The 20,603-nt window shown below is 47.4% G+C and overlaps 1 protein-coding gene across 1 annotated transcript in view; it reads right to left on the reverse strand.

Annotated features, from left to right (window-relative positions):
• Positions 1 to 20,603, reverse strand: part of LOC141100328 (serine/threonine-protein kinase N1-like) — a 109,371-nt gene that overhangs the window by 50,503 nt on the left and 38,265 nt on the right. The window contains exon 4 of the mRNA XM_073588727.1: positions 9,613 to 9,727. Within this exon, the coding sequence (XP_073444828.1) occupies positions 9,613 to 9,727 (115 nt within the window). The remainder of the gene's footprint in view (positions 1 to 9,612; positions 9,728 to 20,603) is intronic.

The raw sequence follows: 20,603 nt of genomic DNA on the forward strand, positions 1-20,603 counted from the left end.
AAGTGGGGAAAGTATGTGAACCCTTAGGATTAGCTGATAATTTGAAGGCAAAAGTCAAACAATTTGGTGTTTTTAAACAATTTGATGACAACCAGATGTCAGTAGATGACCTGTTTGTTTAAAGAGCCAGTATCAAAATCTGATCTTCACAATATATGTTTGGAGAAATCTATCATGGTGTGAACAATGGAGATTTTTGAGGACCTGAGAAGAAAAGTTGTTGATGTTCATCAAGCTGGAAAATATTACAAAACCATTTCTAAAGAGTTTGATCTCCACAAATACACAGTCAGACAAATTGTGTAAAAATGAAGAAAATTCAAGATCATTAATACTCTCCCCAGGAGTGGTCAACCAACAAAGACAATATCAAGACCAAGGCATATAATAGTCGGCCAGGTCACAAAGAAACCCAAGGGAACCTCTAAGTAATTAAAGGCCTCTCTCAAATAATAATAATGTATTTCCTTATCAGGAGAACACTTAACAACAATGGTGTACGTGGCAAGATTGAAAGGAAAAGCTTTCTAAAAGAATATTGGTGACCATCTGCAGTTTGCTAAAGATTACATGGACAAGCCAGAAAGCTATCAGGCAGTGTTTTTTGAGCAGATGAGACCGAAATAGAGCTTTTTGGTTGAAATGAGGAGCAATATGTTTGAAGAAGGAAAAACATTGCATTGTAAAATCATCACACCATCTGTGTAACATGGTGGTGGTAGTATCATGTTTTGGGCTTGTTTTGCTACATCTGGATCAGCACAGATTGGAATCATCAATAGAACAATAAATTATAAATTATGTCAGCACATTCTAAAAGAAAATTTCAGAACATCTGTCCAAGAGCTGAATCTCAAGAAAATGTGGATCGTGCAGCAAGACAACAACCCAAAGAACACAAGTTGTTCTACAAATGAAAGGTTAAAGAAAAATAATTTTAAAATTTTAGGATGGCCAAGCCACAGTCTTGACCTTAGTCCTACAGAAATATTGTGGGAAGACTTGAAGAGAGCAGTTAATGGGAGAAATGGGAGTTAATGCGAGTCCTCCACGCCGATGTGCGGGACTGATCGACAATTTCTGGAAATGTTTAGATGCAGTTATTGCTGGGGTCACACGAGATACAAAGCTGAAAGCTAAGGTTCACATACTTTTACTCACAGATATGTGATATTAGATCACTTTCTTCTTTTAAAAAAGATGACAAAGTCTAATATTTTTTACACATTTGTTTTATTTGCTATACATATATATATTGTAGAGATCCACCATATGAGTGGACGGAGATTAACTCTCTTGGTTGCGATATTGAGGCACACAGGAATACTCTTGCTTAAAGTAACAGTCTGTGTTGTTTATTTCCTTCATAAACCAATGTCACAGGAACACAAGGCAAACAGTCTTACATCAGACAGACGAGTTCTTAATGTCCATAGTAGAGCTTCGCTCTCTCAGGCCTGTGGGCACACAGGCTGTGCCATGTCCAGCACGCATGCTCTATAGCCAGAACACAGTCTCTTACTGACACCGGTCAGCATTACTCATGGTTTATCCCTCACGGGTTATCAGGGAAGCTGGGATAACTGTTTCAGACAGTGCCTTGCTCACTAGGCTGTCTACAGTTGCAGAGCCACTGCCGGGCAGTAGCTTCCCTATACAGAGCCATCACAGACTCTATCTGTTCCGGGCCTTTCCATGTGCTCTTCAGGAAGTTCAATCCCAGACACTTCCAACAGACCCAGGCCTTCCGGGACCTTGCACTCTGACCACTCAGGATCTGTCACGATGACCCGTCCTGTGTGACGCGACCCGCAGGCCGGTAACTAAAACAACAAGATGCGGCACGTGATACTGTCCTGTGTGACTCGGTCCGCAGGCCGGTAACTAAAACAACAAGACACGGGGAAAGGGGAAACAGATACAACGGTGGGCCCTGCGATAGGGAAAGGGGACGTGGAGACCTCCTGCACTCCCCTGAGTCAGTGTCCCTAATGCTCCTAACGTTCCCTATGCCGGTTCCGCACCGGGCTCCGATCAGGAACATGTCGCCCTAGCACACCCTACACCTATCCCTTGCTAGGGAGCTGGGTGGCGCAGGCACTGGCCCCACCGCTGTACTAATACACACTAAGAAAAAACACAAAGAGGGAAACTCCTAGCAACAGAGTCCACCACCAGAATGCAGCTCTCCTCCTGAATTGCTGCCACCAAGCTCTGTCAGAGCTACAAGGAAATCCCCTATGACTCCTTCCACACCAGGGCTAAGACAGTGCTGCAAGGAACGCTCTCCAGCTCCTTCCTCCACCAAAGATGGTTGAAGTGAACACTATCACCAACACTGATTGCAACACCTATGTGTTGTGAGTTCAATTTCCCCTTCACCGTCGATGTCTGATGAACTCCCTCTTCTGGTGAAGGAAGGTAGTGAGGCTGATTACCAAACACCTGATCTGGTGGATGATGACTGGGTGGCAGGAACTTCTGACTGGATATAAGGCAGCTGATGCCCTTCTGAGTCGCTGGTGATTTCTCTGCTGGATTCTTGGAGACCAGTCTGATTCCTGCTTCCCAAAGAAAAGTTTTTGTTCTGCTTTTGAACTTATTAGTTTTGTTTTGTTTACCTTGTTTTTTGGAGTTCAGCCATCCCCGGTCTGGGGTGTGCTGAGTTCCATTTTTGTTCTCTGATCAGTTTGTCTATTTGCTCTGTCTTTAGAATTTACCTGAGTGCTGATATAGTCATTTTGAAGTCCTAGCGACTTCAGGGCCTGTTTTTCCTATCAGACGGTTGGGACATTTTTTGGTAGGGTTTTTTACAGATTGCAGACAGCAGCTTTTCTTTCCTGTCCTTTTTAGTTAGCTTGGGCCCCATCGTTTGCTCAGCCTATCTTTCTATCTGTGTTAGTGTTTTAATCTTGCTTCACCATCATTATATGTTGGGGGCTGCCTACTGCTTTGGGGTCTGCTCTGGGGTAGTTTAGATTTCCCCTTTCTTTAGGCCTATTTAGTTCTCCGGCTGTGATCGAGGGGTCTAGGGCATCGTAGGAACCCCCCACGGCTACTGTTAGTTGTTATGGATAGGATCAGGGGTCTGCAATCCGATAGCTACCAACCTCTCCGGTTTTCTGGACTTAGCTTGTATTTTTGTTTTTTCTTCCTTCGGTGACTCATTCATAACACCTATAACTCTTTCATAGCAGAGCAGAACAATCACACCTGCATTATAATCATGTGCACGTAACTAAAGAAACAAGAGTGCAATGACGCTCACCACCACCGGGGGCAAAGTTAGAACAAACGACACCACAGTGCAATAATCCTAATGGCCACCGGGGGCAAAAAACAAACTTAAGCACAGCTTAAGAAGAGAAAAAAGGTTACCTGTGCTTTTTATCAGTCCTGATCCAGCATGGATCATGACAGGCTCAAACACACAACCTATGTGATCAGACCTCAGTCACATTATATATCCCAAACCACCCCCATATGTGGGCGGTGTATGTGTGGCTAGCCGATCCCACCCAGCTCTCTGACTAGCCCTATAAGCCGCCCTTATAGGTAAATAACTTGTGGACTATAAGTCCCAGCATAACAACGCTATTTTGGCTTATAGCGCAGATAACCTCTGCGACACATACTGGACTGTTGTGAGTTCATTTTCCCCTTCGTCACTGAGGTCTGGTGAACTCCCTATTCTGGTGAGGGAAGGTAGTGAGCCTGATTATCAGGCACCTGAGTCTAATGATGATGACTGGCTGAGTGGAGTCACTGACTGGATATAAGGCTGCCGACGCCCTTCTGCCCTGCGGGTGATTTCTCTGTGGACTTCTAGGACACCAGTCTGATTCCTGCTCCTCTAAAGCTAAGTTTGCTACCTTGCCTTTTTGCATTTGTGTTTTGCTTTTTGCCTTGCTTTTCTGGATTCTGCCAATCCCTGCTGGGGTGAGCTGAATCTCCTTTTGCCTGTTGCTCTGTCTTCAGAATATTCCTGAGTACTGACATAGTCTTTTTGAAGCCTAGCGTCTTCAGGGCCTTTTTCACTGTCAGTCTGTTGGCTCTTATTTTCATAGGGTTTTTCACGGATTGCAGACAGCAGCCTTCCTGTCCTTTACTATCTAGTTAGCTTGGGCCCCGTCTTTGCTCAGTCTATCTTTCTGTCTGTGTTGTGTTCTTTCTTCTTGCTTCACCGTCATTATATGTGGGGGGCTGCCTTTTGCTTTGGGGTCTGCTCTGGGGCAGTTTAGATTTCCCTTTCTGTCTTTAGGCTATCTAGTTCTCCGGCTGTGATAGCTGCCAACCTCTCTGGTTTTCTGGACTTAGCTTGCATTTCTGTTTTTGCCTCCTGCGGTGACTCAATCATAACAAAATCACCCGCCATACCGCAGATCCTAGGGTACTCAATAGCAGGAAAGCATTGTGTTTAAAAAGAAAAAAAGAAAAAAAAGTGTGTATATTCTTTCCTCTATATCTCTGAGGCCGCAGGGGGAATTTTTTTTTTCTCTCAATGGAGATAAAGCAATTATCTGATCATGTGGAGCAGCTCGCTGCGGAAGTGCGGGGAATTTCCGCCTATCTTGCTCGTTCGCATGCTGTTGAACCAAAGATCCCTATACCTGATGTATTTTTTGGGGATCGATCTAAATTTTTGAGTTTGAAAAATAATTGTAAATTATTTTTTGCCTTGAAGCCTAACTCGTCAGGGAGCTCCGCGCAGCAGGTTAAAATTGTCATCTCTTTGCTGCGTGGCGATCCCCAGGATTGGGCGTTTTCTTTGAAACCAGATGATCCTATTCTGACTAATGTGAACGCATTCTTTCAAGCCTTGGGGTTGTTGTATGACGAACCTAATGCTATTGATCAGGCTGAAAAGACCCTGTTGGCATTGAACCAGGGTCGAGATTCTGCAGAGTTGTACTGTCAAAAGTTCCGAAAGTGGGCGGTCCTTACTACCTGGAATGATAATGCCTTGGCTGCTCTCTTTCGGATGGGTTTGTCAGAAGCTGTAAAAGATACTATGGTGGGGTTTCCTGTTCCCTCTGGTCTGGACGATTCTATGGCATTAGCCATTCAGGTTGATCGGCGTTTACGTGAACGCAGGATTGCACAAGAGGTGTTGCCACCGGTTGAACAGACGTCTGAACCTATGCAATGTGATAGAGTTTTGTCTAAGGCGCAGCGTCAGGAGTTCAGAAGGCGTAATAAGCTGTGTTTTTTCTGTGGAGATGCCTTGTATATTATTTCTGTTTGTCCTAAACGAGAGAAACGCTTTGCACACACGTTTTCTGTTGGGGGTGTTCAACCTAAGTTTCTTCTGGCAATTACTCTGATCTGCTCCCTGTCCACATTTTCCGCCAAGGCTTTTGTGGATTCGTGAGCAGCGCTAAACCTAATGGACTTAGATTTTGCTAAACGTTGTGGATTTCCGATGACACCTCTGCAGACGCCTATCCCTTTGAGGGGGATTGATGCTACTCCTTTGGCGAAAAATAAACCTCAGTTTTGGACCCAGGTGGTCATGCGGGTCGCCCCAGACCATCAAGAAAATTGCAGATTTTTGGTGTTGCATGGTCTGCATGATGCCGTTGTTCTGGGGTTTCCCTGGTTGCAAATTCATAATCCAGTTTAGGATTGGAAATCTGTGTCTGTGGTGAGTTGGGGTTGTCGGTGTGCCTTTAGTGAGGCTCCGGTTTTTTCCACCTCTCCTCAGTCGCATGATGTTCCTGACTATTTGGCGGACTTTTATGATGTATTTAGTGAGAATGAGTCTGCGTCCTTGCCTCCTCATAGGAGTTATGACTGTGCAATTGAACTGAGCCCGGGGTGTAAATCTCCCAAGGGTCGGCTCTTCAATTTATCTGTACCCGAGCACGAGGCTATGCGGTCCTATATTAAGGAGGCGTTGGAGAAGGGTCATATTAGACCATCCTCTTCACCCTTAGGTACCGGTTTTTTTTTTGTGGCCAAAAAGGATGGTTCTTTAAGGCCTTGTATTGATTATCGTGCCCTCAACAAAATTACTATTAAATATCAGTATCCGTTACCCCTGATTTCGGATCTATTCTCTAGAGTTAGAGGTGCTTGCTGGTTTACCAAGCTTGACCTCAGGGGGGCGTATAATCTTATCCGCATTAAGCAGGGGGATGAATGGAAGACGGCGTTTAATACCCCGGAGGGACATTTTGAGTACCTAGTAATGCTTTTTGGGCTCACTAATGCCCGCTTCTGTCTTCCAGTGCTTCATGAACGATATTTTCCGAGACTTTGTCGATAAATTTTTGATTATCTATCTGGATGATATTTTGATCTTCTCCAAGGATTGGGATTCTCATGTGGAACATATTCGGACTGTGTTCCGGATCTTGAGGGAGAATTCCCTGTATGTCAAAGGATCGAAATGCCTTTTTGGAGTACAGAGGATTTCATTTTTGGGATTTATTTTGTCTCCGTCAACTATTGAAATGGACCCGGCCAAGGTACAGGCCATTTATGATTGGGTTCAGCCCACTTCTTTGAAGGCCCTCCAGAAGTTTTTGGGTTTTGCTAATTTTTATCGGAAATTTATAGCAAAATTTTCTAGTATTGCCAAGCCATTGACTGATCTGACTAAGAAGGGTGCTGATGTGTTGAATTGGTCTCCGGAGGCTGTTGCTTCCTTTCAGGAGCTGAAGCGGAGATTTACCTCCGCCCCGGTTTTGCGGCAACCTGATGTCTCACTCCCGTTCCAGGTAGAGGTGGATGCTTCTGAGATTGGTGCAGGAGCTGTTTTGTCCCAAAAGGATCCTGTAACATCTAAAATGAATCCCTGTGCTTTCTTTTCCCAAAAGTTCTCTCCATCTGAACGTAACTATGATGTGGGGAATCGGGAACTGTTGGCCATGAAATGGGCATTTGAGGAGTGGAGACATTGGTTGGAGGGAGCTAAACATCAAGTTGTGGTCCTCACTGACCACAAGAATTTGATTTACCTAGAGTCGGCTAAACGCTTGAACCCTAGACAGGCTAGGTGGGCCTTGTTTTTTTACACGTTTTGATTTTGTGGTCTCTTTTCTTCCTGGAACTAAGAATGTCAAGGCAGATGCCCTCTCTAGGAGCTTCTTTGCTGATTCTCCTGTGGTGACCAAGCCTGCTACCATCTTAGGCGAAGGGGTAGTTCTTTCTGCCATCTCGCCCGATTTGAGACTTGCTCTGCAAGAGTTCCAGGAGGATAAACCTGAGCATTGTCCCAGTGGAAAGTTGTATGTTCCTGACCAGTGGAAGAAGAGAGTGATGTCTGAAGTTCATTGCTCTGCATTGGCTGGTCATCCAGGTATTTTTGGTACTAGAGATCTGGTGAGTCGCTCTTTTTGGTGGCCCACCTTGTCTCATGATGTCAGGAATTTTGTGCAGTCCTGTGGGACTTGCTCCCGGTCTAAATCTTGTTCTCGCTCTAGTGGGTTGTTGATGCCTTTGCCGGTCCCCAGGAGGCCATGGACCCATATTTCAATGGATTTCATCTCTGATATGCCGGTCTCTAAAAGAATGACTGTTATTTGGGTGATTTGTGATAGGTTCTCTAAGATGGTTCATCTTGTACCACTCCCTAAGTTGCCATCTTCCTCTGAGTTGGTGCCCCTGTTTTTGCAACAGGTGGTTAGCTTGCATGGGATTCCTGAGAACATTGTATCTGACAGAGGAGTTCAGTTTGTGTCTAGATTTTGGAGGACTTTCTGTTCCAAGCTGGGAATTCAGTTGTCCTTCTCCTCTGCTTTTCACCCTCAGACCAATGGGCAGACAGAAAGAACAAACCAGACCTTGGAGTCGTATTTGAGATGTTTTATTTCCGCTGATCAGGATGATTGGGTTTCATTTTTGCCCTTGGCCGAATTTGCTTTAAATAATAGAGCTAGTTCTGCCACTTTGATGTCACCTTTTTTTTGTAACTTTGGGTTTCATCCTCGATTTTCTTCAGGGCAGGTGGAGCCTTCTGCCTGCCCAGGTGTTGACACTGTGGTGGAGAGAATGCACCAGATCTGGGACCAAGTGGTGGATAAGTTATCTCTCTCCCAGGAAAAGGCCCAGCGGTTTTCCAATCGACATAGGACCATTAGTCCCCAGTTTAAGATTGGTGATATGGTGTGGTTATCATCAAAAAATATTGCTATGAAGGTGGCTTCTCCTAAGTTTAAGCTTAGATTTATTGGACCTTACAAGATTTTGGAGATTATTAATCCGGTCTCTTTTCGTTTGGCTCTTCCCGTCACATTTAAAATCCATAATGTGTTCCATAAGTCCTTGTTGAAGAGGTTTGTTGAACCAGTTGTTCCTGGGGTGGCACCTCCGAGCCCTGTATTGGTTGAAGGTAACATGGAATATGAAGTAGAGAAAATACTGGATTCCTGTCTGGCCAGACGGAGACTCCAGTATTTGGTTAAGTGGAAGGGTTATGGTCAGGAGGACAATTCCTGGGTCTCTGCCTCTGATATTCATGCCAAAAGATTGGTGCGTGCCTTTCATCGGGCTCACCCTGATCGCCCTGGTGGCATGGTTGAGGGTTCGGTGACCCCTCCTCAAGGGGGAGGAACTGTTGTGAGTTCATTTTCCCCTTCGTCACTGAGGTCTGGTGAACTCCCTATTCTGGTGAGGGAAGGTAGTGAGCCTGATTATCAGGCACCTGAGTCTAATGATGATGACTGGCTGAGTGGAGTCACTGACTGGATATAAGGCTGCCAACGCCCTTCTGCCCTGTGGGTGATTTCTCTGTGGACTTCTAGGACACCAGTCTGATTCCTGCTCCTCTAAAGCTAAGTTTGCTACCTTGCCTTTTTGCATTTGTGTTTTGCTTTTTGCCTTGCTTTTCTGGATTCTGCCATTCCCTGCTGGGGTGAGCTGAATCTCCTTTTGCCTGTTGCTCTGTCTTCAGAATATTCCTGAGTACTGACATAGCTTTTTTGAAGCCTAGCGTCTTCAGGGCCTTTTTCACTGTCAGTCTGTTGGCTCTTATTTTCATAGGGTTTTTCACGGATTGCAGACAGCAGCCTTCCTGTCCTTTCCTATCTAATTAGCTTGGGCCCCGTCTTTGCTCAGTCTATCTTTCTGTCTGTGTTGTGTTCTTTCTTCTTGCTTCACCGTCATTATATGTGGGGGGCTGCCTTTTGCTTTGGGGTCTGCTATGGGGCAGTTTAGATTTCCCTTTCTGTCTTTAGGCTATCTAGTTCTCCGGCTGTGATCGAGGGGTCTAGGGCATCGTAGGAACCCCCCACGGCTACTGCTAGTTGTGTTGATAGGTTCATGGGTCTGAAATCCGATAGCTGCCAACCTCTCTGGTTTTCTGGACTTAGCTTGCATTTCTGTTTTTGACTCAATCATAACACTGGACTTTACAACCATGCCGGTCACTGTTTCACCATCAAGGAAATGCCCACATACATATTCTGAGTCGCATATGCAGTGCCCCCTATCTTTAACAGAGGTTACTGCACCACAGTATATATATATATATATATATATATATATTCTAAGAGTTCCTACTGTTACAGTAGTCAAGCTATATAAAGTCCTAGTGTGCAAGTCGATGCGGGATTTCTGTTACAAACAGAGAGACAGACAGAATTAGACGATTATATAGTAGACGCTTACCTGCTCCTCCCGCGGACGTCTCCTGGGTTGCCCTTCGGATCTGAATGCGCAGGATATGGATCTTTTTGTCACTGTCGGACAACATCTGCTGAGCAGCTGAAAGCAGCTTCTTATCCTGTAATACAAAGAGATTAAATCTGAGGGTAAAGCAAAAATCAAAGTTTAGACATTTTGATGGGTTTACTCAGATATTAGCAATTTTTGTATTAATTAGTGACACTGATTTTTGGAAAAGTGACAGCACAGTATTAGCTTCTCAGATGTTACGATTCGTGGAGCAGTAGTGGTCCATTCACTGACAGATAGCCCTCCACTAACAACCTTTCTTTCTCCAGCGATTTGGCCTTTTGTGCAGTTGTGGTTACTAACACAAATGATGTCAGAGAGAGAACAATCTGAGATACTGCACAATAACTTCCTTTTTAACATGTATCTATATTGATGTATAGGTGTGGGAAAAGTGATGTGTGTGAGGTCAGACACATTTTTCAGTGCCTGATGTTTTCATTCTTCTGTGAGATAAGACACCTTTAGCAGTGGCTTATTCCCCTCTCCTAATTGAGAGCACCCACATGCTTGTCCAAATGGAGTGTATATGTGTATAGGGGAGTTGGGACAAGCAGTGCATCTGTTCAAATGATGCTTCTGGCATTGTCTATTGGTCATGAGTGACTTGACACAAGGAATGTGACACTTGTAGCCCATGTCCTGGATACGTCTGTGTGTGGTGGCTCTTGAAGCAATGACTCTAGCAGCAGTCCATTCCTTGTGAATCTCCCCCAAATTTTTGAAACCATTTTCTTAACAATCCTTTCAAGGCTGCGGTTATCCCGGTTACTTGTGCACCTTTTTCTACCACACTTTTTCCTTCCACTCAACTTTCCGTTAATATGCTTGGATCCAGCACTCAGTGAACAGCCAGCTTCTTTAGCAATGACCTTTTGTGGCTTATCCTCCTTGTGGAGTGTGTCAGTGACTGCCTTCTGGACGTCTGTCAAGTCAGCAGTCTTCCCCATGATTGTGGAGCCTACTGATAACAGACTAAGGGAATTTTTAAACTCTTAGGAAGCCTTTGCAGGTGTTTTTGTTAATTATTGTAATTTACTAAGATAATGACTTTTGGGTTTTCATTGGCTGTAAGCCATAATCATCTACATTAACAGAAATAAACACGTGGAGTAGATCACTCTGTGTGTAATGACTCTATATATGAGTTTCACTTTTTGTATTGAAGAGCTGAAATAAATTAATATTTTGATGATATTCTAATTTTATGAGAAGCACCTGTATTAAATGTGTATGTCTGTCGTAAGACAGCATGTCTGTATCAAAGTTCTATTAAATAAATGGCTATAAGGTATTATATCTGAGCTAAAATGTTAGGAAAGATTCACAGAGTTAAAGAGATTGTCCGGATAGATCATCAGATTAAAGGAATGGTGTGTAGTAATTAGTGATGAGCGAACGTGTTCAGATAAGGTGTTATCCGAGTGACTTCGGCATGCTTGAATAAAATGTTTGAGTCCCCGCAGCTGCATGTCTAACAAACAGGCAGTCTCTGCATGTGTAACAGCTGTTTAACAGCCGCGATACATGCAGCCGCGGGGACTCAAACATATTTTTCGAGCACTCCAAAGACACTCTGTTAGACTAATATCGCTTCTTAACTACATTCACTATCTTTTCCTACTTATCTTGTATGCTAAGCCTTAATCTACGGTATGTCTTATCCTCTACTGTACACTACTAAGTTGTGCATTACCTTTACATTATTATATACTATGCATATTACACTCCACATGACACAAGTCGACCCAGTGTTTCAGAAGTTTAGAAATGAAAGGGAAATGAGCCAGATCTATAGATAGCAGAGCAGTTCTGATTGAGGGATGTTTTTGTAAGTAATAGGTGTATGCTTTTGTGTTTGAAGATGGAGGGAAAGATAACAGATGAGAGAGATTAAATATCTTAGTTAGGTGAGTGGTGATTGCCAGGAAAAGGGATTGAAGGAGATGTGAGGGAATAGGGTTATTGGTGTAGGTAGTTGGGCGAGAAGATGCAAGAAGCCTGTAAACTTCTTATGGGACTGGTTCAAAGACAGAGAGTGAGCTAAATGAAGGGCAGAATATAAGAGAATGCATGATGTTAGAGGATTGGAAGAAAATTTCCTTTTGGATTTGGTAAATGTTTTCTTTTGAAATAATTGGCCAGATTGTCAGTGCTGAGGTCAGTGGTCGGGGCCTGAACACTTGGGTTGAGTAGGGAATGAAAAGTGTCAAACAGTCGCTTAGGATTGTAGGATAGTGAAGTGATGAGGGTGTTGAATTAAGCTTGTTTCGAGAAGTGATGGGCAGAGTTGTATGTTTTAGGCATAAACTTATAACGGAACACATCTGGGATGTCAGTAGTCGGTAATTACAAAGGGAGCTGCCAGCAGTGGATCTTGATGATTTGCCCAAGGGAACCCAGAGCAGCAGATCATTATTCAGACATCCAATAAAAACCTCATTGTTTGCAGACAAGGTTGGGATTTCTGTGTATGTGGTTATTTTTAAACTGCATACTCAATAAATTGAAAATTTTGAAAATATTTTTTCCATGTTTTGATCATTGGCAGATCATTAACCTGTGTATCCATCCTGTGATTTCTATAATTCCATGACTTTTCATCTTTTCTTTCTGCGTCACTTTTATTATGTCCACATTTTCCAGCTTACTAACATTAACATCTGCTCTAAACGAGAATACCACAGCTTCCTCCATCTGTATTGCTGCAATGTGCGCTGCGGCACCCCCACCCTCCGGCTCTCTGTGCAGAACAGCGAATCATGAAGCAGCCCAATCACAGGCATTTCCCGTCTGTTTCCTCAAGTCACATTTATAACCTTCCCTTTTATGCTGCCTAAACATGAAAAGCTCAGTGTGGGGTGAATTGAGCTATTCTTCTTTGTAGTCTACACATAGGTCACCATTCTGTATTGTGCATCCATCCCTGCAAATCCCTCTCCGACACCGCAGCCGTTTCTGAAGCTCAAGAAATAGGCAATCATATAAGTGCCGTAAAACCTATGATATTAAATGCTGTCCAGTATAAGTACAGTATATAAACCCCCTGAAAGGGGTAAGACGTTGCCCGTCTCAATGTAAGTGGTATGTTCCCACATGGCCACCATGTAGTATCATGCCCATCAAATATTATTTTGCTTGGGGACAAAATACCAAATGTATGATGTTAAAGGGGCTTTCCATGTAATCCATGTAGTCTTTTAAAGCAGCACTGTGGCTCAGTGGTTAGCACTGCAGCCTTGCAGCGCTGGAGTCCTGGGTTCGAACATCTGCAAGGAGTTTGTATGTTCTCCCCGTGTTTGCATGGGTTTCCTCCGGGTACTCCAGTTTCCTCCCACATTCCAAAGACAATACTGATAGGGAATTTAGATTGTGACAGTGATGATAATGTGTGCAAACTGTAAAGCGCTGCGGAATATGTTAACACTATATAAAAATAAAGATTATTATTCATCAGTTCCTCACCATTTTCAAGATCACTGCTTGCTGCCAGATCAGGGGAGTATTCCCATCTACTGTACATTGCCAAAATCCCCTATAGGCCCAGTACTTATCACAGTGATTTTCCTACATTTGTTTCCAGACTAGACTATAGGTAAACTCCAGCTGTGAGAAATAGTAAGGCCCCAATACATATTAAAGTTGGCAAAACCTGTTGATATCAGTGGGTGTGTCAGTATGGGGGTACCAGTATGGGGGCTGGTGTATCGGTATGGGGGCCTTTTGACTTTCCTCTGATGGAATGTGAATCCCCAATCGTTTTTTACTTTTGTAGACTGATAGCGGTCTCTGGTGGAGATCAGAGGAGTGCTCAGGTGAGACGAATGTTCCTGTGTATGTGGGAAGTCGGTAGAGATAGCTGTCAGCTGAACCATCATCTAATGTATGAGGGTCTTTTGGTTTTGCCTGGGTCTTCTATTTTCTGACAGCAAGTATGAACATTATAAAGTTACAGAACTTTACATGGTGTAAGAATTAAAAGGCTAGACCCATAAACAATATTTATCTATGCGCAGAGTAAAAATTAAAGAAACGATCACTGGTGGTCTGGCTGCTGAAACCACAGTTAATAAAAGAGAAAGGGGGGTCCCAAAATCTCCAATGCTAATGTAGTTGTAGTGAGCATGTGCGACTGTAGGATGAGGAGTCCCCGCTGTGTGTCTGGGCCGGAATCAAGGGGGCTGTCACCTAGGTTCCTAGGGGGACTGTTTCCGGGGGACATAATTAAGGGGCGGAACACAGAGACTTCTAGAAAGGTTGGGGGAGGAGCTAATATAAAAGGGGCTGAGGACACCAGCAGAGGGCAGTCGACGGAGCAGGAGAGAAGGAGCAAGGAAGCTAGAGGGCGCCAGAGAGCCAGAGCGAGAGCCCGAGCGAGAGCAAGAGCAAGGAGAGCAGAGCAGCGACGGGAGAGACTGAAGGAAGACTCACCGCCGACAGAGGGGAGGCGGCGCTGTGCCGTTCAACGGAGAGGCACTGACAGCCTGCCCGCGCTCCCAGCGGCCGCCACGGCCCGACTCCAGCTCGCGGCTGCGGCCTGTCTGCTGCCGCCTACTGCCCTCGCAGCTCGGCTCTAGCCCGCGGCTGCGGCCTGTTTACCGCCACCTGCGGCTGCCGCTGCCCGTCCCCAGCTGGTGGCTGCAGCCTACACCGTCCAGTCCCTGGGCAACGCCGTCCCACCTCCGACGGGAGGTGCGACGCAAAGGAACTCTTCAGGGGCCTGCTGTGCCCCCACTGTGCCAGGGCGTAGGAACGCCCGAAGTCTCCGCCAAATCCTTGTCGGCTGTGCCCAGCGGCTGATACGCCGAAGCATCATCAACCATCGCTCTGCCGGACGTCAGAGAGGATAAGTGACACGTTATAATTAACATTCTGGACCCGTAGTCAGCCATACCGTGGCCCTATAGTGACCGGTCTTTGCCGGGTTAGTCGTGTTTGTGTCACCAGTGTATTCTTGTTTTGATCCCTGCGATAATAACTGCTGTTAGCTTGTTTGGTTGCTCGAGATAGCCCCTATAGGCATCTATATTTATATAAAAGTTACATCTTAAAGTTCATCTCGTCTCCCGTCTCGTCACTGCATCCCGCGTACCTGTGATTACTACATTTGGCGTAGTCAGCAGGATGCAGTCTCCGAGCGGAGATGATGTGGGCCAGGGGGGCAACGGTGGGCCCCAGCCCAGCCTATCCTTGGGGGCTATGCTGAGCAATCTACCCAGGTTCTCCGGCAGCAATACTATGCTGTGGAGCTGGACGGAGCGAATGCGAGACACCCTGACGAAACAGGCTCTGCGAGAGCAGGTGCGAGTGGATCCGCATCTAACCTTTTTGGAGATCGGAAAGGAGGCACGTTTTCAGGAACAGGAGCAAGGGGTGACAGTCCCTGTGGGGATGGCTTGGATTATCGAAGCATCCGTAAGCACCATGGAAGAACCCCACTGGGTACAAGAGATGAGGCAAGAGCTACAAAGTATTAAAGGCGATTTGGCCCAAGCGAAAAAAGAAGCCACAAGAAGTCGGCTGGGGCCGAGCAGAGAAGGCACGAACCATAGCGGCCCTCCCCATAGTGGGTTCCCACGACCACTCGCCTGTTACGATTGTGGAGGATTGGGACACTCTGCCCGAAAGTGCCCACGCCGCAGGAGGAACCTGCCCCGCCGGCCATTAAAATCAGAGGACTCTGAGCTGGGGGGACGCCGCTCGGGGCTAGATCCCACCACACGGGATGGTGTAAGTCACGAAGATCTGATCGCGCAGTGTCCAGTGGTATGGGCAGAGGTCGAAGGCTGTGCCATACGATGCCTAGTAGATACAGGATCGCAAGTAACAACCATGCCAGAGACTTATTATTTTCGGCAGCATTTTCCTGAAGCAGTGAGATCTCAGTGGGGGTCCGTGATAAAGTTGGTAGCCGCCAACCAGCTCCCGGTTCCAGTCGTCGGAGTAGTCTGGATGCAGATTTCGCTATGCGGCAAATCACTCGGCCGCCGAAGAGTGATCCTGACCCAGGGAGACGCAAGCGACAAACATCCGGTTACCCTGGGTATGAACATACTGCGAGAGTTCGGCAACCTACTCCTCAATGAGCCCACGCAAGAGACTCTGAGCCAGTGAGGCTCCCGCACGCCCCAAGGGCGGGTCTTCCAGCAGTTGGTGCGGGGAGCGTGAGTCCTCCAGGACTGCCAGGAGGGCAAGGTACTGGGGCAGGTGCTCGGGCGGCTGCAGAAGTACGGGTTGAAGGTAAAGCCCCAGAAATGCCACCTGTTTCGTACACAGATCGAATACCTGGGACACAATATCTCCGCCGAAGGCGTTAGACCGTCCGTGGAAAGGGTCGCCCCGATTCAAGGGTGGCCTACTCCTGAGACGGTAAAAGTTTTCGAGGCTTCCTGGGGTGGGCTGGATATAACTGTCGTTTCGTAAAGAACTTTGCACGTCGAGCCCGAGCTGGAGAAAATGGATGGAAGATTCAGTGGCGAGAACCGCAGGAGGAGGTCTTCCGAGATCTCAAAAGCCGCACTCTCGGACGCCCCGGTGTTAGCTTATGCGGATTTCTCACAGCTGTTCATACTGCATACTGACGGGAGCCTACACGGGCTAGGAGCTGTATTGTCGCAAGTCCAAGACGGCCGGGAAAGAGTTATCCCGACAATTACAGCTCCTTTAAGCTCGAGCTCCTCGCAGTAGTGTGGGCCATGACGGAGCAGTTCGCAGAGTACCTGGCGGGCTCTGAGGTGGTGGTACGAACTAACAACAATCCGCTGTCGCACCTCGAAAATGCCAAATTAGGGGCCCTGGAGCAATGATGGGTGACCCGGATGGCCAAGTTCAAGTACAAGATCATCTATAAAAAGGGAGCGGAGAATGTACATGCTGACGCCCTCTCCAGGATTTGACGTACAGCCCCGGGGCACAGTCGAGAAGACAAACTGGAAGGAAAGGAGACGCCGTTCGCTCTGACCCCCGCCGGACTCACTGCCACGACCCGAGAACAATCCCACATAGGACTCACTAGAGGCATGCTAGAACAATCCTGGGACAAATGGATCCAGCAGCAACAAGAAGATGGAGAGATTGGGGCCCTGTGCCAATGGGTGGCCACTGGCGAAATACCTAACGACACTCAGAGACAGACTTTGACTCAGGACACTTTGTAAATGCTACGCCAATGGGAGAAATTGGTAATCAAAGGAGGACTATTGTACCGTAGTACGTACCAGGAGCCCAACTTAGTGAACTAGCTCGGGAGGCCCATGAAAAAGGGGCTCATTTTGGGGCTCAAAAGACTTTTCAGTGGTTACAACAAATATCTTACCATCCTCGCCTGCAGACCGCAGTGGAAGAAGCTTGCCGTGCGTGCCGCCTATGCGAGATACATAACTAAACCACCCATACAACGGGCCCCAGTACAGTCAATAGTAACATCAGCACCCCTCGAATTCTTGATGATTGACTATTTGACCGTTGACCCTGCGCACCAGGAGTATGAACATTGTCTCATCATGGTGAACCATTTCACCAAATTCGCCGTGGTAATCCCTACTCGAGATCAAACTGCGGAGTCGGCCGCCTACGCGATTTGCAAAAACTTTATTCAAGTGTACGGCTGCCCCCAACGGATACATTCAGATCAGCATGCATGCTTCCTGGGAAAAGTCATGGAAGAACTACACCGTCTATATAGTACCGATAAATCCCGGACCACTCCGTACCACCCACAAGGGAATGGAGCCTACGGACGATTTAATCGGACACTAAGGCTATGTGCACACGTAGTTTAAGGTGCTGCGGAGTTTTCCGCGCGGATTTGGAAAAGTCCACAGGTAAATTCTCAGGTCAAAAGACCAGCGGTTTACATGCGGATTAGCCTGCAGTTTACCCCTGCGGTTTCACTCCTCTTCAATGGAGAAGGTGTGAAACCGCTGCGGATTCTGCACAAAGAATTGACATGCTGCGGATTTGAACCCGCAGCAAATCCGCACAGAAAAATCTGCAGCATGTGCACAGCGTTTTTCAGTTTGAAAACAATGGTACTGTACAACGAAAAGCTGCGGATCCGCAGCAGAATCCGTAACGTGTGCACATGGCCTAATCCAAATGTTACGCACCATGGAGAGCGACCGAAAGGCCCGCTGGCCTGAGTACATCCCTGAACTGGTGTGGGTTTATAACAACCGGGTAGACTGAGTCACCGGTTACACCCCTTACTCACTGCTATTTGGCCGGGAAGGCAAGGGGATCACGGAGGTGAATTAAATCCGGAAGAGCAACAACCATGGACAGGGGTCTCCTCGTGGGTCTGAAACCACCTGCATCGGCTACAAACCCTGCACCGAATCGTCCACACAAAACTCCAGGACCTGGAACATCCAGGGGGGACTCTGCCTCAATCCACCGACCTCCAGGCCGGGGATCGGGTACTCGTACGAGATCAGCGCCCTCAAAACAAACTGGAACCCCACTGGGAAGAGACTCCATATCGAGTGTTGTGCCGAGTAAGCCCCGATGGGCCGATGTACGAAATACAACCCGAAAAAGATGAGGATCTCCCTACCCGTACCGTGCACTGTAATATGTTACGGCCCTGAACTTCCACCACCCCACACGACCCGAGGCCACTCCTCAGGTCTCAGAACCTCTGTCAGCAGTATGGGATGAGGATGACGAGGAAGACCTCCAAGCAGTACAAACAGACACTTCGAGAAATAATATTCCAGCGGACCCAATGAACCCACCAGGCCCGACCGACCCCCCACCTTCCACCACGCCAGAGAACTCCACCACAGTCGAACCACGGCACTCCGAGCGGTCAACAGCTGCCAAACCCCCCGAACGCTACGAACAGGACCAGTTCGTATGGCAGAGGAAACTTTCATCTCGAGAAGCCGGCCCAGGCCTCCCAAAGCCCTCGCCCGAGGACTGGCGAGCATACAGGATGGGGGAGTGTAGGAGGAGGAGTCCCCGCTGTGTGTCCGGGCTGGAACCAAGGGGGCTGTCACCAAGGTTCCTAGGGGATCTGTTTCCGGGGGACATAATTAGGGGACAGAACACAGAGACTTCTAGAAAGGTTGGGGGAGGAGCTAATATAAAAGGGGCTGAGGACGCCAGCAGAGGGCAGTCGATGGAGCAGGAGAGAAGGAGCAAGGAAGCTAGAGGGCGCCAGAGAGCCAGAGCCAGAGCAAGGAGAGCAGCGCAGCGATGGGAGAGACTCAAGGGAGACTCACCGCCGACAGAGGGGAGGCGGCACCGAGCCATCCAATGGAGAGACACCGACCAGCCGACCTGTCCGCTGCCGCCGCCTGGCTCCACCCAGCGGGTGCGGCCTGTCCGCTGCCGCCGCCCGACTCCAGCCTGCGGGTGCGGCCTGTCCGCTGCCGCCGCCGCCCGACTCCAGCCCGCGGGTGTGGCCAGTCCGCTGCTGCTTGCGGTCGCTGCCGCTCCACCCCAGCCCGCAGTGGCGGGCATGTCTGCTGCCGCCCGCGGCCCCCGCAGCTCGGCTCTGGCCTGCGGCTGCGGCCTGTTTACCGCCACCTGCGGCTGCTGCTGCCTGTCTCCAGCTGGTGGCTGCGGCCTACAATGTCCGGTCCCCGGGTAACGCCATCCCACCTCTGCCAGGAGGTGCGACGCAGAGGAACTCTTGGGGGCCTGCTGTGCCCCCACTTCGCTGGGGTGTAGGAATGCCTGAAGTCTCGTCAGCTGGGCCCAACGGCTGATACGCCGAAGCATCATCGACCATTGCTTTGCCGAACGTCAGAGAGGATAAGTGACACGTTATAATTAACATTCAGGACCCGTAGTCGGCCATACCGCGGACTTATAGTGACCGGTCTTTGCTGGGTTAGTTGTGTTTGTGTCATCAGTGTTTTCTTGTTTTGATCCCTGGGAGGATAACTGCTGTTAGCTTGTTTGGTTGCTCGAGATAGCCCCTATAGGCATCTATATTTATATAAAAGTTACATCTTAAAGTTCATCCCGTTTCCCGTCTCGTCACTGCATCCAGCGTACCTGCCATTACTACACGACCACCACCTGTGAATGGAGTCATGGTCACTCAAGCTCGCTACAGCTGCATTCATACAGTGAACTTTAGGACCTTGTGAATATTAGAAGCTCCAGCGGTTGTATTCCCAGCGATCATATATTTATCACCTTTCCTGATAGTATTTTTATGCAATACCATTTTTGCAGTAGAAGCCAGGCTGGCGAGCAGCCGATCGCAGAGGATCTGTCTTCAGAAACGAACGATGATATGCTATTATTGTCAGGGGATGTTCCTGGTGGTCATATATTTCCGATCCAGCTAAAATATACCGTACTTCTACAAGCTGGTCATGCTAATAAATGGACAGGTCAAGAGCGCTGCATATGGAGGCTCTGTACAAGAAACAGGGAACCCCTTCTATGACAAACATATGCCCCTACAGGATGTATGATAAGAGGTCACCATCATGGGAAAACATGTCTACACTTTATCTACAGAACTAAACCCTTTCAACTTTTCCTGGGCAACTAAAAAATCTATACTAACCGCTTCCTGCGGTGGCCAGCTTTGTTTTAAGCCCCTTAGTTCTTTTCTTCCCTTTTTTCAGGAGCCATAGCTCATTTTATTTTTTGCAGTCATTAGTGATGAGAGAACATGTGCTGATAAGGTGTTATCTGACCATCCTCGTGTGCTGACCGAGTGTCTTCGGCGTGCTCGAATAAAATCTTTGAGTCCACATGGCTGCATGTCTCACGGCTGTTCAACAGCCACAACACATGTAGGGATTGCCTTAGGCCTGTTTCACACTTCCGTTTTTGACCATCAGTCAAAATCCGCCGTTTTTGCAAAAAAACTGATCCGCCATTTTTTTTGGCGGATCCGTTTTTTTCCCCATTGATTTGCATTACCGGCGGATCTTGACGGATGGCCATCCGTTGGATCC

This window comes from Dendrobates tinctorius, unplaced genomic scaffold (genome assembly GCF_039654945.1).
Source record: "Dendrobates tinctorius isolate UK_male_01 unplaced genomic scaffold, ASM3965494v1 ptg000104l, whole genome shotgun sequence".
Lineage (NCBI taxonomy): Eukaryota > Metazoa > Chordata > Amphibia > Anura > Dendrobatidae > Dendrobates > Dendrobates tinctorius.